The sequence below is a fragment of the Cygnus olor genome, chromosome 3, assembly GCF_009769625.2.
Source record: "Cygnus olor isolate bCygOlo1 chromosome 3, bCygOlo1.pri.v2, whole genome shotgun sequence".
In the NCBI taxonomy this organism is placed as follows: domain Eukaryota; kingdom Metazoa; phylum Chordata; class Aves; order Anseriformes; family Anatidae; genus Cygnus; species Cygnus olor.
Genome location: NC_049171.1, coordinates 52,602,488 through 52,627,395, shown reverse-complemented (window position 1 = coordinate 52,627,395; position 24,908 = coordinate 52,602,488). Strand labels below are relative to the sequence as shown.

The 24,908-nt window shown below is 39.4% G+C and overlaps 1 protein-coding gene across 1 annotated transcript in view; it reads left to right on the top strand.

The window, feature by feature from the left end:
- Window positions 1–4,511: 4,511 nt before the first annotated feature.
- ROS1 (ROS proto-oncogene 1, receptor tyrosine kinase) overlaps window positions 4,512–24,908 on the top strand; it is an 80,574-nt gene continuing 60,177 nt past the window's right edge. Inside the window, exons 1-12 of the mRNA XM_040553396.1 lie at window positions 4,512–4,538; window positions 8,459–8,647; window positions 10,429–10,482; window positions 11,664–11,723; window positions 12,442–12,468; window positions 15,283–15,343; window positions 16,024–16,172; window positions 17,604–17,742; window positions 19,357–19,558; window positions 20,239–20,315; window positions 23,465–23,587; window positions 24,604–24,788. Of these exons, the coding sequence (XP_040409330.1) occupies window positions 8,525–8,647; window positions 10,429–10,482; window positions 11,664–11,723; window positions 12,442–12,468; window positions 15,283–15,343; window positions 16,024–16,172; window positions 17,604–17,742; window positions 19,357–19,558; window positions 20,239–20,315; window positions 23,465–23,587; window positions 24,604–24,788 (1,200 nt within the window). The 5' untranslated portion in view covers window positions 4,512–4,538; window positions 8,459–8,524. The remainder of the gene's footprint in view (window positions 4,539–8,458; window positions 8,648–10,428; window positions 10,483–11,663; window positions 11,724–12,441; window positions 12,469–15,282; window positions 15,344–16,023; window positions 16,173–17,603; window positions 17,743–19,356; window positions 19,559–20,238; window positions 20,316–23,464; window positions 23,588–24,603; window positions 24,789–24,908) is intronic.

Sequence of the window (24,908 nt, the reverse complement as noted above, 5' to 3'; positions counted from 1 at the left end):
AAAGCACATGAAAAAGAGCAGTACATGCCTGAGTACTTGTTCTGGACCTGGAAACTCTACCAAAGGAAGCACTTCTACTTAGTAATCATGCCTGGGCAGAGTCTCTGCCTTCAGCTTAATTCTTGGATCTAATTCAAAGAACCTTGAGGATACCAGGCAGTCTGTGTTGACATTATCACCAAGTGCTCTTTGGGGCCCTTACTTCTCAAATTCTGATGGATCTTGCTGTAGTGGTTCAAATATTGTTGTGCCCATACCTCTCTGCTCTGCTCAGCTTCTGCAATCTACAAACCAGCAAAGAGAGCACACACCTGCACCTCAGCTGTTTGACCTTTGCTTAAATTGCCATTGAGATGGGTGTGCACCAGTATGCTGGACTGTGAACACAAATGGCTTTGGGGGTTGAAGGATGTGGTCTCCAGCAGTCTCTACTGTGGATTATCACAAAAGGACACTTTTTTTTTTTTCACAGAATAGTTCTTCTCAGGTTTATAATTTAGTCCGTATCCCACGCATTGCTAGAAAAGAAAAAAATAAAGTAGGATATTCTCAGAAATAGTTATACAGTATCACTTCTTATAAGAATTTATTCTTATTATGCTGTTATATCTGATTTGACCTAGAGATTTTTTCTTCCTAATTTACTCCTTTTGTCCTTGAGCTTGTCTGAGTCCTTTCACTATTGGAAGAGATGTGTGTACACGTGTTCTTGTTCATGTAAGTAATACTGGAAAAATGAAATACTTTTCATAAACCAATTTATATCTTTAATCTGGAGAGCATAAACTTATGAACTAGTATGACATCCCTTGTTTAATGCTTCTTCTCTCTTATCCTGCTTTACCTTGACATAGTATTTGTTATTACAGTTTAAGCATGTCATTGTTTTGCAAATCATTTGGGAGTCCAGATGTGCTCACAATTAAAGGCCAGCTCTTATTATTTGTATTATCATAATGCAGGGAGAGGTCACTGCCCTATTGTGCAAGATCACATTCAAACATGTCATAAGCAGCAGACCCCACTCCCCAGGCTTCTCTCTATTAAGGGACAATGATGTAACCTTAGACCTAAATTTAGTTAACAATAGCAGCTGTTACAGTGAAGGTTCAAACCAGTTGGGTCAAAGGGTCCCTTTTTTGGCCTTACTTCCCTTCTTCCTGTTACTCACCTGATCTTGTGTTGAGCCAATTCAACTTGCTGAGCCAGCAGAAAATTTTCTTGACCACAGGGTAAATGGCTTTCTGCTGTGTCAGGGAGCTGAATTATCTTGGTACAGGACCAAAACAGCACCAGAGCTGGTGTGAGGGGGAACAACCACACAGCTAGGGCAGGGCAAGAGAGAGCGAGATCTGGGAGCCTGATGGGGTGGAAGCAGGGAGGGAAAACAGGAGTAGGGCTGCTCTCTTTCACAGAGCAATAAATCACCTCAGCCTCAGTGTGTATCCTCGTCTTTAGTTTTCAGGTGGAGCTCTGTGTGCCTGGCCCTGCCTGCCCTTGCCTGAATTGGGCTCCATTAATGTGAGGTGACACCAGCCTACCCGGGGCCTAAGGGCACCCCTAGGCCTGCCTGTAATTGCCGTCAGGGCTCCGCCACCTGCCCAGGACCCCATACCAGCCCTGGGGCTCTCAGCCCCTGCCACAGCAAGGCTGCAGCAGGGCTGGGCTCCAGCTCCACACAGCCCTGCCCAGCCTGGCCATGGCCCACCTGCCAGCCCACATCTTGGCATTGGCCTGTCCCTGACTGCAGGGAGGTGCTTGGTGCCCCCTGGCAGCCTTGGGGGAGCTGTAGCACATGGTGCCCCAGCCCTGGGTACAGTTTTGGGTGTCCCTAGGGAGCTGTGCTTAGGTGATGGGACCAAGCAGAGGCTTGTCATGGGCAAGTGGAGTCACTGTGGGCTCCCCCACAGTGGGGACCTTGCATGCTGGCAGGTGCTGGTGTGCTGTCGCCGACATTTTGGGTCTGTCTCCCAGCATTGATCTGAGCCTGGGGGCTGCTGGAGGCGTGCTCATGCCTTTTTCTCACAAGCGGACCTGGGCAGCAAACCTCATGAGAGTGTCAATTTTCTCCTGAGGTGATGCAGCCTCTTCAGCCACGGCAGCAGCTGTTCCTCCAGACAGGCTTTGAAACCTTTAGAGGATAAAACCTTAAGAGTGGACTTGGCTGTCTGTGGTGTTAGCACATGTTAGCAAGTCAAGACAAAATGTTGGCCTTCCCACAGCATATACCTTTTTTGACCTGTTAATGCACGTGAAAATTACGTGCTGGGTTACCATCCCCAGCAGTTTCTCATGTTAGTAGGTCCAGTAACTATATGTTTCCCAGTCGAATGTTTCTCTCACAGGGTTTTTGGCTTGAAAAGAGAGCTACTAAACCAATGAGAAGGGAGAGCGGTCTCTCATTTTGTTTTATTTTATTTTGATTTTTTGTCCTTGGATGCTATTGGGGTATAGGGACTGAAACCCTAGATTTTTACAGAATGGTTAGTGAGTAGTGCATCCAAACCCCTTCACAGGCAGGTGACAGAGATGGTCGAATGCAGCCTCTGCTACGTTCCCGCCAGGTGGGCTCTGTTGCTTCTCAGGCTGTCACAGGCTCCACACATATGGGCTCACTCCTGGATTGCTGGCTGAGCAGTTTCTTTTTATGAAAGTGCCAGGAGATGAAATGTTCAGGTGTTTTGGAACACCATGGAAACCAGGAGGTGTTAGAGGTATAGCCTTTTATGGGAGATGTTTATGCAGACTGTTTGGAGAGTCTGTACAAAGATCATGTTATCTATACAACTGCTGCGGTTCCTTTTGTCTTTTTCTCCTACTCTTGGCTTTATACCTTCTCGTGCACTGATCTACATGCTCAGAGCAGTAAGTCACTCCCTCTGCAGAAGTCAATCTTCTTTTCCTTCTGTTCCTCTCTAAAAAAACCTTTGCAAATCTTTTCCACGTAGTCCTCTTCAGGCATGCTGCATATATCCATTTCACACTTGCACTGTTGCTCTATGTGCTGCTTGCGTGTGTTGAAACCTAGTTTTCTTCTAATTTCAGATTGCACAATTGGTTATTAACAGTCAGAAGATATCTAGGAGACAATACAGTTGAACAAATCACTGAAGAGTTTTGCAAATATCATCATGCCAACCTGTCATCTTAAAAGCAATACAAAATGCAATGTGAGTTTAACCTACCTAACAGCAAGGCTTTTATCGTCACTTTTTAACACTCACATTTGTGTCACTCTTTCTCCCTGATGTCATATGGGATGATTACACAAATGTAGTATTGTAAGCTCTGATATATATATATATATATATACACATATTGTAGCAATCAAGGATATTTTTAAAGCCTGATCTTTTTTTTGTAATTAACCGTAATATACTCTCGACATTGATAGATATTATTCTTTAACATTCCTTATAATTTCTGTCCCGGCCTAGCTTTCAGATCTCTCGCTATTGTTAATCTCCACATTTCAAACTTGCCTAGTTTGAAATGCATCATTGTACATCATTTAATGAGACATTTCTCCAGTCATCTTTACTGCAGATCAATAGAAACAAATCCCTGTCTCCTGACTGGTTTAGCTAAATATCTCACGCATGGCTGTCTTTCCAATTTGATCCAGTTTAACAGTCTGCTTTTTTTTTTTTTTTTTTTTTTCTCCTTCCTTCCCCCTTCTCTAATCTGCAGAGACAGATATAAATCTTGAGCCAGACTCCAAGGGGTTTCTCTTGTACGGTCTTCCCTCTGTTTGTGCAAAGTGTTCTCTGATGGACTACTGCCAGACAAACAGCTGCCTTAGCAGTTGCACTAACAAATAAAAAAGGAGGGAGGCAGGGGCAGTGGAGGGAAGCTCTTTGGCCTTAGGGTCCTTGTTCACTTACTTTACAGAGAAATTCAAAAGCTAATGAGGGCCCATTGCTGTCGGGAAAATAATCTGTGATCTTTGGAAAAGAGTGAAAATCAGTCACCACTAGTGAGGATTTCACATCTGCATACCTTTTAAAGGCTATTCCCAACAGCCAAAAGGGTTAGATAAATAACACAGATTTTTCTTTTAATTTCTCTGCCCTGTAGGCTGGTGGTGGGATTGACAGTCTCTCCTTTTACACCTCTCCAGTTTTCCTCCCCACCAAGATAGGGCACATGAATGTGGTCACAGCTTCAAGGAATTTTTATTTCTATGAAACAGGGCACAAGCAGTCCAGATTAGACACAGACATTTTGGGGCCTTGGTGTGTGCCCTTCCTTGCCACCTCAGGCATCCTTTTTTCTTTTTCCACAGCCTTTCCAATTGCTGCTGCATGCTGTGGTTCTGTGAAACTATGTACAGCTGTTTTCAAATTGCAGTGTGTGGTCAGGTGTTTCATCTGATGAGGTTTTAGGAGCCTGATTTGCATGTGGGAGAAGATTAAAATTAGGTGGCTGGAGTGGGCCACCTGAGCTGACAGGTCTACCTTTTGGTGGAGGCTGCCGCTACTGGGGCAGGGATGATGGGATAGCTCCTGGCTCTGAAATTTGAGAGCTTTCACTCTGAGGTATGAAAATAATCTGAAGTTGGCATCAGTTTATGTTAATGTCTTGGACTGTAACCTTTGTCAGTCTAGGAGATGCTGCCCAACAGATCACTCTGGCTGTGGGGGTAACAGCTTGTGTCTGTGCACTGGGGTATATGTAGGGGAGGCTGCCAGCCCTCCTCAGCAAAAAAAATCAGTTTTCTGCTGTAAGTGCATTGGAGCCCTAAAACTTGGTGTCTTACATCATTACCCTGCATATATTATACCATTCGTGTGTACATAAGTACAAACATGTGCATGCTCACATACAGGAAGGATTTGTCTTTACTGTTCATAACCATCCCAGGTATAAAGAAGAAGTTAGTTACTTGCCTCGCTGGCAATTATAATGTGCATTTTTCTTCTCAAGATATAATAACCCTTATTCATTACTGTCAAGGTTGATCATTCATCTGTATATATTTCTATCACTCTCAAAGGAATTTAAAAGATGAATCCACAGTTCGTGAGGTGCTCTGAAATATATTGCAGTTCAAATAGGGAATTGTAATGGAGTCTGCTTTTCTCTTATTAACCACACTTATTTTCTGCTCATTCATACTGTTCTTCATTGCAGATCCTAGAATTTTCTCTGCTTATAATGGTCTTTGGGGCGAAGGAAATGATGGACTGCATATAGATCTAGAGTATAAAGGATAAGTTTTATTAATGAACCCTCACAGATTTTGGGTCCCTAGTTCTATGCCAGGATGCAGTTTTATGGAAGAGATACCCTAAAAATAACACTTAATATTCAGATGTTTTTTAAAATTTACAGATTTTACAAACTCCCATTTTAAAGCATGGCTTCTGAAGCCCATAAATACTCTCTCCCTGGAGGCAGTTGTTGGTATTTAGGTGAAAAATCCAGAGCCTCAAATGACTACTTGTATTTGTTTGACCAAAGTACAAGAAGGAATGTAAATAAGGAGACATTTCAATACTTTTTTCCTTTGAAAGTCCTGGTTTATGGCATATTACAGTGACACCTGGTGGAAAAGTGTTGGAAGTCTAAGAGAAAATTCTGTTTTTTAAAACGAATCGTTCGTAATGTTTTTGATATTAATATTTTATTAATTATCTATATTGCTGTAATGGTTGGAGCACATTTGTGCAAGGCATGTACATGGATGTGCAAATGGTCATGTACAAGAATTACCAGCATCAGTAATCACAATTTTTTCCAGTTATAGGGCAGGTGTTAGTTACATGTAATTAATAGCAGCCCAATATCCTTGCCCTAGGAGCCAAATGCCAACATTTTTAAATGGCTGCCAACTTCTGGCTCTCAGATGCACCTATATTCCGTTCCTAACCAGGATCTTAACTTGATCTTTCCTTCCACCTCCCACTGCTCCTCCGTATACATACCCCCAAAACACCAAAGACACATCCTCCAGTATCCCAATCTAGTTCTTCTCACCTGCTGAGCCTTCCCCACACTCATTCCCCAGCCCCATCTCCACCCACTCCAGGCTCCAGACAATTCCAGACCTGTGAAGGGCTTGCAGAGTCAGACCAGTGTCTTTTCCCTCCAGTAGGGCAGGAGGAGATGTACTGACATTTGTGCTGTAGGATCTCTTCGGCCCCTACATGTTGGCTGTGGCTATTCAGTGTGACCTGTGGCTTGCCAGCCAGCTGCATCTGGTAGGTAACGCTACAGAGTGGAGGCCTGAGCTCGGTGACAAAGTCAGGGGAACAATGTGATCCTCCTGACCTTGACACTCCAAGAGCATGGTCATCGGCTGACCTGGTGGGACCTGATGCAAGCTGATGCTGTGCCTCTTGCCACCCCTGCCATGGGCTACCTGGAGTAAATGGCACTGAGAAATAGCTGAGGAGCGCTAGCACTGGCAGTCCTTGTAGGAGGCACTAGGGAGGCAAGCTGCGTGCTTCTTCACGGTTTGTATAGATTTAGCACTGCGCAGGTATGGTGCCTTTTGTCTCCCCTACTCATTTTGGGGCAACACAATCAATTAGTTCCTTAAAAGAAAAAAAAAAAAAAAGAATAACTAAATACAATTCAAAACATTTGTAAAATTTTTATTATTTATTTTTTTTTTAAGATCAAATTCAGACATTATTTAGTCAGAATGCATCTAAACTGGTGATTTAAAGCCATGCCGGGCAGTATCCCTAATCTCAAGTGATCACATATTCCAGAAATAGTTTAGGAGTCAGGAAAAGCTAGGCGCCATCCTCCACAGGCATTTCAGTTGTGGCCATCCTCTTCTGGAGTGTGGCAGAGCTGTAAAGTGTGGATGTGGGTTTTCCTATGACTCCTGGTTTGGATGCCAGAGCGTTGACATGGGTACATTTAATTTACTGCCTGAAGGTACTAGAATCTCCTAAAGATCTATGCAGATCACGGACTGCTCTGCTTCCAGAAGAAATCACAGCCTACAGCTGCCTTTCACCAGCTCCCTCTTCAGTTGTGCTTCTCTTGTGAGCACTGACAAAACTTCTTCAGCCAAGCTGAGCTGGATTAGCAAAGAGCTACTATTTAAGCAGTCAGACTAACCTGGCTTATTTTGGCTGGAGCTAAGGAGTTTCCTCTTGAGCAGCTTTGCTGGTGGGTTGGAGAGGGGCAGCATCCATCTGGAGTGGAGAGGTGAGAAGCAGATAGGGCAATCTCCCCCTCACCGGTGTACCTGAAAGCTCACGGTCTTACTCTCATCAGAGCTCCCTTGAGTAGTGGTGAGAAGCCTGAGATGCTGCACAAGAAGGCCCGTCAGGGCTTCCCAGGACAAGGACAAGAAAAGGAAGGCGCCTGCTCCACAAAGCCCTTCCGTCCTCAGGCCACGTGCTTGGCGATATCCCTTGGCTCTCTCCAGCCTGCCTTATCCTTTTTATCCTGCCTCTGTGCTGTTGGCTTCTTTCACCTACCATGCATGGGCGCAGCAGCACACGGGGCTTTGCTGTGACCCGAATCAGAGACAACAGCATCAGGTTAATGCTAACCAATTTGCTTCTGTTGGTGCTGGGTTAGCATTAACCAGATTCCTAGACTGGTTCATTGCATGAACGCATGAATATTTGATCGGCAAATGAGTTGGATGTGGGAAGATAAAGGAGCATTGAGGTATGAGGGGATAGTAGCATTGACAGGATGCGACAGATCTTTAAAATGCTATGTGATTGTCGTGTCTGTACAAATATGTACAAATATGTACACAAAAATACGCAATACACATGCACAGAAATGACATAGCATTTATTTATACATATATATATTTGTGTGGATTGATTTCCTGTTCCAGTTCATAGAACTATTCTGGGGGTGGCTCTGCTAGAACAACAGAAATGTGCCAGAGACTGGAAACTGTGTTTATCTCAAGCTTGAATTCCCTCTCACTTCTTTAATATGTCTCCAACTGTAGATAGGATTCTTCACCTCTCTCCAAATCAGATATATGATTTATATATCCACTTCCATTTTCTTCCATGACATGGGTACAAACTTATTAAAATATAATGAATTAATATTTTTGGACTGACTGATTAGTGTTCTAGCAGAGTTACTCGTCATCACGAACAAATTTTCTTAGTTATAGCCACTTGAAAATATTTAGAAATAGCTTAATCACAGTAGAAATGAAGATTAGGGCAGTTTTCTCTCAGGCTTTCCCTGTTTCCGTGTTTTTTGCAGCACCTGGCTCAAAGTGTTACACTTAGTTTCCTCTTCACGTTAATGATATTTATGTAAGGAGATACGCTGGCTTTCATTGGTCACCTCTTTTATTTCAGCGGCTTAATAAGAAACTATGAAATAGGTGTTGTGCAATTTTAAGACAAGTGCTCCAGGAAGCTGAAAAGTCGTACAAACAATGGACTAAACAAAGACTTTAAAATATTTAATATATTGAAAAGTAAAATCTCACGGTTGTCTCTCCGTCATCTAGACTTAAAGGAGTTTGTATGGCCAAGTCAAGAAAAGAATCAGACTGCCAGATGAAATTGTTCAAGTTATGAGGAACACTTGCCTGTGGGATCATCCACTAAACAGACTTGCTGCTTTTTACTTTGTATGGATTTCTGCAGTGTACTGTACTTTCTCAAAAAATTGTCAAAACCTGTGTACAAGTAACTTGGTAAGTTCTGAAAAGTTATTCTTAATCTGTTGAAATGTATCTGATCATTAACACTGTAAGATTTTTTTTTGATTACTGATCAAGTCTTTAAAAAATCTTTTAAAGAATGTATTTGAGTAAAAACAGAGTTTGAGAACTAATATTTTACATTTGAATTTGTAGAACCTGGTAAAGAAAAAAATCCCTTTAATCAGCTTGCATGGGTTTTCATGTTATACTTTCGTCTCAGCAGCTCCTGAAATTACTGTAAATTCTAAAGACCCTGGACAGTGGAGCAGAGCAACCTTTGATCATTCAGTTTATTCACTTTGCTTACAGGTTTCTGTCTAGCCTGACTTTTCTTATGTAAACTTAGAAAAACTCTAAATTCATAAGAAATTGGCTGGGAATCTGTGGCTTGCACAATTATCCCATACTAGTTTCAGCTTCTTTTTTAAATCATCTATGTTTTAAACTGTAGATATTTCTTTAAGAAGTAAAGTAAGTGGCTAGATCCTTAATCTTATGCTTTCTTAGTGTTCCTTTGAGTAGTCGAGTGGAATTTATTATTTTTCCTTCTACCGATGCACAACAAAGATAAGCAAAAGCTCTCAAATCCAAATGACAAATCTTCCTCAGACTTTCAGGAGTTAGCTGCTTGTTTCTATTTGCTTGAAATGTTGATGTTTTTAGAAGATCATGTACCTTTGCTCTGTAAAAAGGACATTTTGTGCCTTCAGGCTTATTAACTGTGTAAACCTCCTGCAAAAGACTAGCACCTGCTCCATTTTATTTCATACATTTGTCTGACGGTTCCTTTAAAACTATTTCTAACTCTGGCACCAGTGAAAGAGTTAATTGCCTTACCTGGTGGAAGCCTAGCATGCTATGATAACTTTAATGGGGATCCTTTGATTTAAGCTTAAATTAATTCAGAATAAGAAATAAGTTTTTCTTCCTATCAGCTTTGAAAGACGGGAAAATCACATTTGTGTTCAGTGAATGTATTGTGTTAGGGATTCAGATGAGAAAAATATAATCTTGGAGCCTAAGAGCTGTAAATCTTATTTTTCTCCTTCAATCTACTTGTTGTATTCACATTTGTTCTGTGACAGCTTTATGTGGGTCTGGGGTTCTACCTATTGTCACATTATGCCTGGTGTGCTGAAATGTCCTTCTGAGGGTTGTCTTGTTAAGGATTTTCTTACTTGCTTGCAGGACCAAACTAGAGAACTAACATTCAGCTTCTCAAAGGTTGTTAGATACATCCCCAAATCATTTGCACTTCACAGGAGATGACTGGTTTTACACACTTTGAATGATGTGAAAAAAGAGGCACCTTGGCTGGAAAGCCCTTCTGGCAGCAGAGCAAAGCTGGTCACCATATGGCTGCATACAACCCCTTCAAAAGCAGGCCAGACAAAAGGCACTTAGCATGAAGGAAAGTCTTTCTGCTCCCCAGAGGTCAAAGCCACTTGGCTGTGTTATTTATGCCCAACGTATTTAAGAAGCATTTGTTATTGACTCTGTGAACCAGAATCAGGAGACAAGGGCCAAATTCATACCTGAGATAACTAAATTAACACTAGCTGATTCTTCCAAGTCTTTGTTTTAGCAGCGCTCTGCAACTAGTCTCAAGTGAGAAGCTACTTGTGTGTCAACAATAAATTTATTCATATGAATAAATGTTAGTCAAAGAAAACTTGTTTTACAAGAAACTGATATTTCATTATATTTGAAATAAATTATTTTTTTGGGGGGAACATTTAGACTTTTTGTAAAAACATGTATTTCTCTTATAGGAAGGAGAACTCGGAATTGCAAACCTTTGCAATGTTAGTGATATCAATGGGGCGGTGAGTAATGGTTTGCTTTGTTAATTACTGGTAGTTTACATAACTGCTATTTGGCTAATATGGGTACAATGACCATATTGTCAAAGACTTCATGCAAATGTGTACAGTTCTCTGTCTGCCATAAGTCAGTAAATTGTGTGCTTAGATTTGGCTCACGTTATTAAAGAGACAACTATCTTTTTTGTTAAAAGAAAACTCTGTGTAAAGTGTCTGATTCTCTGCAGCTAGTTGTGTCCAGATTTGTGATCTACAAAATTCATAATCAGTAATTTTTTAGAAAGTGAGTCAAAACCAGTGTTCTCTCCAAAATGGAAATCATTAAGACTTTTATTCAGCTAGCTTTGTACAATTAAGTATGCTTATTTTGTTTTCGCAGTGATTTGATGGGAGAAAACTTAAGCTGACAAATGTTTAAAATTCAGAGTTCTTCTGTAGGACTTCACATGTTTGTGCCTGTAGCAGGAGGCTCTTTAGCTTAACATGAACTTTCTATAGCAGCAATCCTGTAAGGACATTAGCTGATGTTCTCCTCCTTCTGATTTCATGCACAGTTCATGCTGGTAGTTATATATGTATCATCTGAAGAGCTGTGGAGAATTCAGGTATCAGTATTTTCTGCAGAGATTAGCAAGAAGCAACCTCAGCACCAGGTATCTATCAAGGCTGGGTCATTTATGATGATGGGATAGTAAAAGGCTGTGTTGTCATGACAGTACATAGTTGACTTGACTAGGTTACAGTGTATCTTTGCTCGGTGTTATTAAGTCTTGCTATTTTTTTTTTTCATGAAGCTTTGCAGGACTCGATGTCAGAGTTGTCACGCTTCTAAAGCAATTCCCTTCCAGGTTCCCTTTAAAAAGAAAAATGTACAGGAACATTAAAAGGTGGATGGGACAGAATAAACAAGACAGGTCCAACATCAAATTCAAATCACATAATATTTATTACATCTTTGAAAACTCATCGTTTTAAAGCCTATGCCTTGCCTGTTGAAGAGCAGGAGGCTTTTATTTGAATGGCTTTCCACTGTGCTTGGCTGTGTTGCATAATGCATATCTGCCACTTCTACCCAGTGAACAAGTGTTTCTGAAACGTTCTCCTCACCCTTAGCACTGGAGTTTCCCTTTTCTTTACAAATGTGATTTCAAAGTCCTTTTTAAAGCCACCATCTGTCTTTGCAGTGCACACAGGGATGTCAGTTTTGGAATGCAACGGTGCAGCTCAGTTGCCCTCTGAAATGTGTGAGTATTGCTTTAACCTTGGCTTTATAGCAGTTGTCTCCAGTCCATCAAGTACATCATCTAACAGCAGATGTGGAAAACCTAACAAGAGCAGTGTTTTTATGAAAAGATGTAAGGTCTGTATTTTTTTCGTAGTACATTTGTAATATCTCCGTTGGGAAACTAATCATAGAATCATAGAATATCACGAGTTGGAAGGGACCCACAGGGATCAATAATAATAATTCTTAGTGTAGGAGTTACCTGTAAAATCAGACGTTTAAATTGTATGTGTCACAATATGGGGACACTTTACAGTTTATTCAGTTCAACCACTTACCCAGATTTTCAAGCACTGAGAAAGAACTAGTGATTTCAGGATTTTACACTGCTGGGGCCTATATTGGATGTAAATGTAGCTCATCTCTTCACTAGACTGTTTTCTTGTTTTTAGCAAACCAGATGGGGAAGAATTAGCATGGGTCTAGGACAACTGCCATGAATTTTTAAGCTGATCTTTTTGGACCTACCTGAAAAAGTGAAGCTCATTCAGCCTTGGCATCATCTTAATGATGGCTTTTTTTTTTTTTTTTTTTTTTTTTTTCCCACTATTTACCAATGATAAGATTTTTGAGTATACTTTCACAGTAAGAAATTTCTAATTAATTGATATTATCTGTTAAAATATTGTCATTATATTTATGCTAATACTGTGTTTCTCTAATTTGCTTCTTGGCAGAACAAGACATACAGCAGAACATGTGAGGTAAGTTAAATGCTATCAGATTGATACAAACAAACAAAAAAATCATAATTTCAGTTCTTACAATGTTCATACAGTGCTAAGAAATATAATGCAGATACACAAGCTTATCAATCCAGGTGTAATTGTTTTGTGTTCCCTAAAGCTGAAGAATGACTCAAGTATTTGAATATACAATCTCTTCTTCCCAGCATGTTTGCTAAGGGCATGTTTACATTGAAGACTGTTCTGTAGCAAGAAGTATTGCTTTAAAGAAAGCAATCTAATCTCACCAGCATAGGACACAATAGCGACCCACTTCAGCTATTTTCTGTGCTCTCCCTTGTGGTCTTGTTCCATTCAATTTTTCATTGATACCATCAAGGATAAACCAGAGAGAATGCTTATTCAGGCTGGTATGGCATTGGCTGAGGAGAGGTGGAAGCTAGACTAGAAGTAGTGGGAGCTAGACTAGAAGGCAATACATGGTCTTGACTGGGTAGAAGACGTGAAATAAATAAAATGTAATTCAGTAAGGCACAATGTGCTTCCCTTTGGAAGGAAAATGCCTGATCTGTGCTGCAGATGGAGTGGCACTTTGGTAAGCATGAGACAACAAAATGCTGCTGAGGAGATGATGCTTTACAGAGGCCTTTTAACTTGAACATAGAGGGTAGGATGGGACAGTGATGATCGCAGGACAGTGGCTGGCACTGCTAAGGCCAGTTGTTGTGGCCAGTTGTTGTATCCAGTTGGAGGCAAGCTGGCAGTAGAGGAGCTGGAGAGGATCCCAAGTAGAACATAAACCTGCTGGGAGTCTGGAAATCTGATTGAAAGGATTGATTTTTCGGGGTGGTGGTGGTGTGCTTCTTGATCTGTGAAACATGTGAACATGACAATAGTTTGCAAGTAAGCTAAATGGCTTACAGATAAAATGGTTTTAGAGCATAGGAACAGCCCAAGAAGTAACCAACTTCTGTAGAAACATAGAAATAGTGGTTTTGTTTGTTTTTGCTTGTTTGGCCACACAAAATGTCAATGTTAGTTCCACAAATTATGCGAGGGCTTTTCAGGATTATCCTTATGCTGGATCAGCTGCCCGACTTGACTCCCCATGTGGTCACGCGAGCACCAGATCACTGCATGTAGGAGATCAGATCATTGCAGTCCTCAGGGGAAAGGAGGAGGCACAAGAGTGGGACTTTTCCTTTGGCATTGGCTCAGCTCTGTTGTGTGACTACGCCCTGAGACTGAAGCCAGGAGTATTACTCCTTTTGAATAGTACTGCTCAGCTAGGAACAGGGGAATGCCTCTAAATTCAGTGGGGATATTCACAGGAAGGGGCAGTTCCTATAGATGGAGAATATATGAGGATTTCTTGTTTTCAGGCAGAGCAGATGGCAAATTTCCTTCAAAATTTCTAAGGGTTGGAGCTTCTGTAATCCTCCTACCTAAAGCAAAAATTGGATTTATGGTTCTGACAAAGATCAGAAGAAGAAGGAAAAACAATACAAAACACAAATGGTTGAAAATGTCTGTGTTAAATGAAGCAGAAAGCACGATGAATCAGCTTGTTAAACTGACAAAGTGATCCCCTGCAAAGTAAACAATACTTGGTTGTAAAGACAAGCTGCAATTTACAGCTGATAAGTAATATTTACTTATACCTAGACCTTTGCCTGCTAATAGTCATTGTAATTCACTTGGAAGTATTTTATTTCTCTGAACATGAAAGCATTGGAAAAACTTTTGAAATTCTTGTACTTGGCAGCTAATGCCTAGATTTGAGGTAATATATTTAAGGATATACTGCTAAGGAAGTTTTGAAATCTATCTCAGCAGCAACTGACTTTTCTGAAGTCGTATGCCTTATCAGTGTCTGAAGGGTGCCAGAATTGGATATCCTGGAGTCTTAGAAAGAGCGCAATTGAGGAAAATCACTCAGTTAATATAATGAATTGCCTCTGAATGGTCTAAATCTTAATTATCACTCAAAACATGGCTGCTGTATGAAGCAAACTTCAAGTTTTATAGGCCAAATAAACTCACAGAGTAAAATGAGCGCAAATAAAATGCCTGTCTAGAAAAAACTGAAACCATCACTTCTCAAATTTTTGGAATTTCCTGGAGACTCAGTCTTAAAAGTGATTTTTAAGCTACTACGATGCATCTGGGAAATGTTACCACCTCTTTTTATGTTCTCTGCCTATAAAACAGGGTAATGCTACCTCTAGGTTCCCTGCCTAGACTGAAACCTCTTAGAAGTTTTCTGTTCTTAGGATGTGAGTGTGGAGAACTCACTGCCCTGGGATATTGTCATGATTTCAGCTTGTAGACATGATTGTAGCAGAAGTAGTAACTACTACTGAGGAAGAGTGAATTAGCCGGGCTGTTCTGAGAAGTTAATGATTTCAACCATTTTCAAAATTCTCTGGAATTACATTTGTAAGAGTATGCTTCATTCATGAGAAATACATGAAGCAAGAAAGAGTGAAACCCCAAATGTAGAATACATTGCCAACAAGTTTTTTAAAAAAATATTTTCTAAATCCATGGTTGTCACCAAATTCTTTTTCCAGCTTTAACACAGCTCCGTATTTGTGCTTTCCACAAAGGGACAGTGTGTAAGGACGAAAGCCCTCATTCAGTGCCCAGTGAAGTTGATAGAATGGCTCTCAGGAAAATCTCTGGAATGAAATTGTGGTACTGCCATTTTTAAAAATGAATGTAATTATTTCTACAATATTTTAATGTATTCAAAATGTCCACAGGGTTTCTATGTATTTAAAATGTGTGTATTTCTACAAAACTAACCAGTGATTTCTGTATCCTACACAGACAATTTCCTGCAAGTTTGGCTGTAGCCGTGCAGAGGATGCATATGGTGTTGAAGTACAAGGTAAGTCTAAACATAGTCCTGTGTCTAACTCACAGTCTGATAAATTCCATTTTACGATTACAGCCTTGCTTTGTGATCTGGATTTCTTTGGAAAAAATAGGGATATGTTGTGTTTTTTGATTCATTGGAAAGCTATCATTCTCTTCTTTTTTCTTATAACAGATAAAATGAAGTTAACTTTGCTGTACAGTAGAACATTTTTCCCCTTCCTTTCATGGACTTGGGACTTTTTGAATCCATTCTCAACTACTTAAGATGATGCTTTGTAGAGCATTCATCCTTGACCTGACTGTTACATTGAAATCATTGCCAAAATCTCCCGTGACTTACATGGTAATAATTAGGCTAATACAGTGGTATTGAAAGAGGCTCCGTGCAAATCCTCTCTTCAGAGGTTTCCCATACTTTCTCTACTCATCAGACCTTCACTAGGTACCTATAACTGAAAGTGCATTTACCCAAGTGCAGAGTTGTAGCCACATTTGCTCAGTTTGAGCTTGGCCCGCTCAAGGTTTTTTATCAAACTACTTTTAAAATGTCATGTGATTCATTCACCAACAGTTTAAATATATTATTTTATGAGTTTTTGTTGGCTTCAGAGCTATCAGGTGCATGAGGTAATAGATCCAGAATTTGCCATGAAAGGAGTTTTCTTACTATTGTGTTTGTTTCCCCCTCAGAATATTTGAACAATCCTGGAGCACCATTTGCATCTACCATTGGAAGCCACAATGTCACACTAGGTTGGAAGCCAGCTAACATCTCTGAGGTGAAATATATTATCCAGTGGAAGTTCAATCAGCTCCCTGGGGACTGGAGATACACTGAGGTAAAGAAGGACAATTCCTTTTACTTTGCAAGGGAAAAGGTTCTTCGAATTTATAATCCATTCCTGCTTCACTGGGGGGAAAAAAGAAGGTAATTTATTAGAGTGTAATCATGTCAAAAAACACGTGAGGAAAGAAAGTAACAGCCAGATTTTGCAACAGAAGTGGCTGTAATTTAGTGGTGAATTAAGTGGCTCCTTTATTGTTTTCTAGCAGTTTGCTAAGACTGGTAAAACATATTAGGATTCTTAATGTACTTGTAGGGCAAAGGTTACGTTTATTGTCTGCTCTTTGCTTTATTTTAGAAAATAATTTAATAATATATTAGGCACGTAAAGGAGGTTTGTGAATATCATGGATAGCATAGAGAAGCTGAGAACTGAACAATTATTCCTTTTCCTCCAACATAAGAACTAGGGACGTTAGTGGAAAATTCAAAACAAGCACACAAAGGTATTTCATTGCAGAATATTTAGTTAAGATGTTCAGCTGCTTCCTGACCCGTGTGGATGTTAAATTACTAAATTTAAATTAATAAATATTAAGATTATTTAAATTACAAAATAGGGTTCAAAAAGTGACTGGACAATTTAATGGAAGAAAAAATTGAGTTCTACTAAATATAAACATTGCAATTTTTTCATGTTGATCCATACTTATAAAATGTCAAGACTGTGATTATTCTAGAGAAATATAATTGCATGCTATTTTTATTTTTATTCCCCCTCTCACCTCCCCCGGGTATTCTACCTTAGAGATATTTTTTTTTTTGGTTCTTGTAAAAGACACAATACTTGGCTAGGTAGACCTTTGTTCTGACTCAGTGCAGTCATTCTTCGATCATGCTCTTTTGTGTCAACTGCATGCTTGTTACCTTGTCATCATCTCTATTGGACCAATTTATGAAGCATGGTGAGTTGGTACAAAAAAGCATGAAGACCATTTGCTAACCAGGAAGTTCTTTTGAATTAATCATTGGTGAAATAATGTGGAACAATGACTTCAGACTGTAAATATTTTAGGGTATCTAGGAGTCATTGGATCAACCTTTAGTATATATATATATATCAAAAGTTTAAAATATATTGCCCATGTTGTTGTTGTCATTGTTATTGTTATTATTATTATTAACCTTATTCTTCAAATTTACTATTGTATCCATCCTTCCACACATCCACTCACTGCTTAGATTTAGTAAAAATTTAGATTTTCTGAAGAAAATAGGTGGTAAAAAGTTCTGAAAGGAAGAAAAATCAAATTCTGTGATACAAATAGCCCCCAGAATTTGTTCTTATTTAAACTTAGGATACTGCACTCCAGTATCTTGAAATACGTATGCTGCTGTATCAGATCTCTCTTGATCAGATAACACCCTACGTAATAACTCCAGGTGGAGGAAGAAAGAAAATGGATGTGTTTATACATTGATCTAGGTAGTATCTGAAACTTCATATACAGTCAAAGACCTTCAAGCCTTCACAGAGTATGTGTTTCGAGTAGTTTGGATCATAACATCTCAGCTGCAGCTCCATTCTCCGCCAAGTCCCAGTTACCGGACCCATGCTTTCGGAGGTAATATATTGCACTATTAATCACTTCTTTCAGGACCATATCAGACACATTTAGGTTTCCTTGTTGTTTCTTGCTTCCTTCATGGAAAAAAAAAAAAAAAAACCTGCTTAATCTAAAGAACTACATTTGTTGTCTGCTAAGTAGCTGCAGAAGACTGAGCTAAAATGCTATAGGCTATTTTTATTTGAACTACAAGATTTAGGACTGTTTGTGGCTTCTGATTTTAAAAATGTGAACAGAAAAGTACATGGTCAAATTGTTAGGGAACATTGAATACTTTTGTGTATAATTACACACAATAACTTTTTGAATGAAATACAAATGCTTTCCTGGACCTTTAAGGAAAAAAAAAGACGGTTGCTGTTTTTTTTTTTTTTTTACAACATGTCAGTTAATTTGCTCATATTTAAAAAATCTATATATCTACAACAGAAAGATGGAACCTCCCTGTACCTTGTTATTGTGAGACAAATTACATTAACAATATTCCTTAGTTAAGACATCAGTGATATGAAAAGGTAAATAAAATTATAGTATTTGAATATAATTTCCTGGTCTGTTACTGTCTTACAGACAGCATATGATGTCATGGTCATGTTAGCAACATTTCATGGAACTGACATTAAAAAATATTTTACTTTGCACTGATACTGTTTCCTTTCTCTTGGTGATATATGCAGTTTCATATTGAGAACTATATATACCCTTGAGTAAGGCATTAGAGGAGGTGTCATAGCTTTTTAGTTTGCATCCCATGGCATAGTGTACATAATTTCATAGAAATAAATAGATATTTTTCATGATTTTAAGTTACTTTGTTTTCCAGCTTCACTGAGCTTAGTGCTGAAACATTACTGCTGCAAGATCTAACTTTAAAAGTCTTGCTCATGTTCCTAAATGACATACTTTTTTTTTTTTTTTTTCCCCACCTTGCATCTCCTGTTTAGGAAAACAAAGAAAATTAACAAACCCTCAAGACTGAAGGTAGAAGGAAAAACCCTCCAGGGTTTCTACATTATAGATTGTGACAAATCCATCTGACCAGAGAATACAATATAGGGAAAAGTCTATGGAAGCTGAGACTTGGCTCTCAGCAGATTCACAAGTACACTGTGGTGGGGGTCACAGATATGTGAGAAATTAAATGTTCTCCAACCTTGTAAGGCTTGGTTTGCTTCCTTTTTTCTTTTTACAACAAGGTCACTGTATAGATACCAAATAAACTTCAGTGAAAATGTGATGTGGACGCGGCACTGAAAAGGCATAATTTAGAAGATTCACAGGGCAGACTGTTCTTGTTCTGTTCCCTGTTACGTGGAGCAAACTGAGATATGAGAATGAAGAGTTGAAAGGTTATACACTCAAAATGGGAAATTAGTTGTCTTCTGCAAAATACAAGGAGGCTAGCTTTTCTTCACGATCCTTTAGAAACTGTTCTGGTCCTAATGTATAACTTTTCAACAACTTATATAATATTTATTAATTATTTTATAATAATAAATATTATCGGGAACAATATTACCAGGTCTAAAAACTAAAACAGTACTTGAAAAAATGAAAAACTATTCATGTCTTAAATGCCACAACACTGTCAATTATTTCTGTCTTTTGCAGCTCCTACTACAGCTCCTATCATTAAAGATATTCAGAGTTCAAGTCCAAACACTGTTGAAGTTAGTTGGTCTCCACCACTTTTTCCCAATGGATTGATTATTGGATATAACTTGCTCCTGACCAGTGAGAATCATAAACTGTTGAGAGCATCAAGAGGGCATAGCTTTCAGTTCTACTCTACTTTCCCAAACAGCACTTACAGGTATGAAAAGAAAAGATAACCAACAAGGCCAAGACTGCTGTACTACTTCTTGCCCAGATAGTATACCCAGAGGGTATGCCTGAATACCACTTCTACACAATTGTGCTGCTTACTTATGTTCTTGCCAAAAGCAGAGGTACCTTCCTTGAGATAATGAAGTTATTCTGGTTGGGTAGGCTGCTTATATTTATATGGAATCCAGGTGGGGAGGAAGGAAAAACAATCTGATATAGGGCCAATAAGCTGCATTTTCTTATCTTTATATATATATAAAGCTTATATAGCAAGTTTTCAGTGTATTCAGGGAGTGACAGAACAGTCCTCTCTATTTAAACATTAGAAAAATTTCCTTCATTTTTATTAAACACCAGGGTCTGCATTCTACTTTACTGGTAAATACAGATCTTTTGAAATGAAATTGAGTTGTTCTTCTGAGTCTAAAATCCCATTTGAAATTTTTACTTAGAGGATATTGCTGTTGCTTCACCTTTCAAAGCTAGAGAAATCAGATTCTGGTTGATTATATTTTTATTACAAATTTCCAAGAACATTTTATTTAAACGTATGTTTTCCAAAAGGAAAACACTTCTGTAGCACCTGCCCTTCTTTATAAAATGCTTCTTAATCAATCTCTCAAAAGAAACCCTCAAACCCAAACCTGTCTCTTTGATTTACCATAGGTTCAGCATTGTAGCGGTTAATGAGGCTGGTGCTGGACCCCCTGCAGAAGCCAACATCACAACACCAGAATCCAAAGGTACAGGAGCAGCAGAGTCCTTATCACTGTCTGTATCTGGGGACAAAATCACATTCACTGGGTTGTCATGTACCCTGAAGAAGAGAACAATATTTAAACTGCAAACAGAGCACAAGTTGTACACTGAGGGACTGGTAGTACATCAGAGACAGTCCTGTTCTTTGGCTTTAGCATTATTGGGCTACACAGCACAGTAATAATCTGAGATGTTGGTAGGCCCAAACAAATTCATCTTGAGTTGTTCTACAGGTGAAAAACATGCCAGTGGTCCAAGGCAGTGACTGAGAAGACATGCTTTCATTTTCTACAAGATTTTGATAAGCAAACATATATTTTTAATAACATTGAATATATCATATTAAAGTCTCTTGTCAAAATGTCCTCAGTAATCTCATGCAAAATATGTGGAAATGTATCTTTTGTTGTTTTTATTTTTTTTTTTATTGCTGTTTTTATTTTTACTATATTCACTTACTTATTATAAAAATGATGCACTATAAGTATCACTTGAAAAATTACAGAAATATTGATTAGTTGCCAGAGAAAGGTTTATGTTGACATAAACCACAAATGAGAATGAATTCACTGTTATGAAAATGTATCTTTAGAAAAGAAAACATAAGACTCTTCTGTTCCTGAAGAAATCCCTGTTGTCAAATACTTGGAAGCTCTTAACCAAGCTCTAGCAAACCCTTTAAGTCTGCCTCTAAATCTAAAAATCAGTAGTCCTTTTCTACCGGTTGAAGAAATTTGTCCGTTAGCTTCAGTTAAGCTTTTTTAAAGCTATGCCTTAAATTTTTATGTAATAGCTCAAGTTAGTTAACAGAGTGGTATGTCCTCATCTGGAGGCTCCACAGAGGTGGAGAACTTGCTCCCTATACTCTAGAGCTTGCTGACTCTGAGCCACAAACATTTGTGCCATTTGTAAAATGTCCAGACTAGTACATCTCATTGGGTTCATTAAGTCAAGTCAATTTGCAAGCAATTAATTTAAAGTAGAAAACAAACAGACAACCCTCCCTGCCAGAACAACTTTTGGTGTGGGGAACCTTCCCCCTATCCCCTTCCTAGTTGCCACTTAAAACAGTTGATTCCTGTGAGTTGCACCCACGTGCATTTTTTGTGTGTGCTCACATGAACAGGATCTCCCCTTTCTGCATGTATCACATTCAGAAATAGTTTTACTGTATCAGAGACAGAATCTGATCTCTGGGCTAAACTGTAAGAAATGTCACTGGAAAAAAGACGAGGAAGTGACACTAGTCTCTTATACTAGGTACAAAGGTAAATGTACAAAGGAAAACACTGAGTGCTGCCCCTGGATCGGAGTAGTGCTGGACGCACGCACAGGCTGGGAGAGGAGTGCCTGGGGAGCAGCTCAGCAGAAAGGACTGGGGGTGCTGGTGACAGTGGGCTCAGAGTGAGCCAGCAGCATGCCCTGGCAGCCAGATGGCAAGCGGCACTGAGGGGTGCATTAAGCACAGCACAGCCAGCTGGTCAAAAGAGGTGATGCTCCTGTTATATTTAGTGCTGGTGCGGCCTCACCTTGCACATTGTGTGCAGTTCTGGGCTCCACAGTGTAAAAAGGGTGTTGTGGTCCTTGAAAGCATCCAGAGGAGGGCAACAAAGCCAGTAACAGGTGTGAAGGCATGTCCTGTGAAGAGAGGCTGAGGGCACTTGGGTTGTCTGCTCTGGAGAAGAGGAGGCCGAGAGGCAACCTTGTTGCTCTCTGCAACTCCCTGAGCAGGGGGAGCGGGGAGGGAGGTGCCGGCCTCTGCTCCCTGGTCACTGATGACAGGATGTGAGGGAACAGCACAAAGCTGCACCAGGGGAGGGTCAGACTGGGCGTTAGGAAAAATTTCTGTACCATGAGGGTGGTCAAACACTGCAACAGGCTTCCTGGAGAGGTGGTTGATGCCCCGTGCCTGTCAGTGTTCAAGAGGGGTTTGGATAATGCACTCAGTAATGTGCTGTAACTTCTGGTTAGCCCTGAAGTGGTCAGGCTGTTGGACTCAATGATCTCTGAAAGTCCCTTCCAACTGAACTACTCTACTCCATTTTACTAGTGGGACTATTACCAAAATGACTTGTAGTGTCTGCATCATGTGAGATGTGCAGGCAACTCAGGCTATTCAGATTATCCAGGAATGAATTAAGACAGCATTTGATCACAGTCTTGTGATACCCATATGAAGAAAGGATCACTGATAGCAGGAATTTGTTTAAACTAGAAGAAAAAAAACAAAGAAAAAAAAGGAAAGGATTATTTGGAAACTGAAATTACCCAAATTCAGACTTAAAATAATGTATCACTTCTTAAAATGAAGGTAACTACCTTGTAAATCAATTTAGCATGGAATGCATTAAACTTTCAGGAACCTGAGATTCAGAAGCAAGGATAGCTATCTCTTCCAGAGCTATGTATAGCCCAGACAGAAGGTAAAGGCTTCCTGCAGAGATTTCTATCTAAGATACCTGGGCCCGTATAAGCAGGAAGTCAGTTTATGTGAACAAGCTCTCTTTTTTGACCTTAAAATAGATGTGTATATATATCATCTACTTTGAAGAATATAGTATTAACTCATTATCATTATTTATCAGTGAAAATAAATTTTTCCTAGAAAAAATCACAGGCTAACATGATGATATACACAAAATAAACGTATTTGCTTTGCACTTTCCAAGCTATGTGGGATAATATTATAGTTTGACTGGGGTTTTCAAAGAGGCCAAGGGGAGTTAAATATCTGGCTTCCACTGGATTTCAGGGTGATGTGGATGTCTTAGTGTGTTCCTTTCCCTGGGAATCCTTACGTCTTCATTTGCCGCAGCTCACTTTCCTTCACTAAGGACTCTCATGTTACAGGAAATAATGGTGTGAAATTCAGGTGGTTCATTCTCACCCTGGACAAGTAGCCAGATGCTGTTGGTGTAATGGTGAATAACTCCATCCACTTGCAACACTCAAAGAGTTTAACTTTTAGTCAGTCATTGCTACCATAAGAATATGTGTGTATGTATATATGTGTGTGCATATGCATTTCTGTTAATGATGTGTCTGACTTAACATTATTTTGTGCTGCAGGCATCTGTCTAAATTCTGAATTTCTCCTTTTTTTTTTTTTTTAATTATTTATTTTTTTTTTAAGTTAAGGAAAAAGCAAAATGGCTCTTCCTATCCAGGAACCAGTCTTTAAGGAAAAGATACACGGAACATTTCGTCGAAGCAGCCCAGTGCCTTCAAAATGGTATAATACACCACAACATTACAGGTAAAATTTCATTGGGCTCTCTCCCTCTCTCTCAGGTGTAACTTACACCTCTGTGTTCGCAAGGGCAGAATGAACCTCACCTAGTCTGAGAAAGTATTGGCCTCCCTTCGTAATCAGTTGGGAGAAATGGGAAATTTCAGGATGTGATTTGACCTGTTTGAAATGACAGGCATTAGGATGAGATAAATTTTTCTCCCCAGTGTTATCTCTTCACTGAATCTAGGCAGCTAGTTCAGAGGTGGACTTTTATACAGTAGATATACGAATAGAGGTAAAGTGAAGCCAAAGCAGATGTTTCTCTATGACTGATGACTGCATTTTCTCAGCATGAATATGAGGAAGTAAAGTCGTTCAAGCTAAAGACTTAATACAGTGTCAAAAGATACTGGCTGAAGTGTATGTTAGTGTTGTATGTTAGCAAGTCTGGGGCACATTGCTTCTGAACAAGACATTTAAGTAGCCTAAATCACCAGACTACCATGTTATCTCAAATTACTTGCCACTGTAAGGTCTGTTATCTACACTGGTGCTGTATGTGGTCATTGGAGACAGTGTGGAAATCTGAGTTTATCTTCTACAGTTCACAGAGCCGCAAAGACGCCAGAGAATGAATGTTGCCCCAGACTAAATACTCTTTGATAGTACAGGAGTGGCACAGATAATGTCTAGCTTAAATTAGAGTACATGGTGCTTTGTGAGCAGATACAAACTGCATCTCTTTGCCCTGGAGAGGAGGAATCAGTGTCAGTTGGTTTGCATTTTATATATTCTTTTTCTGTCTGGTTACCTTTGTGAAAGGCAATTGTCTACAATAATATCACTTACATAGGAGATGGGAAAGTTTCATTATCTGAATGAAGACTAGAAGTGGAGGAGAGAAAAAGTTAACTTTTCTCCTATGAAGTTGGGTTGCAGATTGAAAAGTGCTTCTTTTCAAGGCAATTAGGAAACAGTAACTGAAAAATTGAGACATATTTCTTATATTATTTGTGTGCACGTATTTTTCTATTTTTTAGGAATTTCAGTGAATGTTTATCAGCAAGTTGTCTATTTTTCTGAGGGGAATTCCATCTGGGTGAAAGGAGCTGCAGATATGTCTGACACATCTGACATAATGCTCTTTTATGCTGGCTGGGGGAATATAACATCAATCTCAGTAGACTGGCTTTTCCAGAGGATATACTTTGTCATGAATGAAAAGGTAGTGCTCTGGGGCTTAATTAATTTCTTATTTTATTTGAACCACTCCTATAATTTAATTTACTTGGGAAATTCTCTTTGACGCTTATCATACACAAAATATAATTGTAGAAATAGAGTT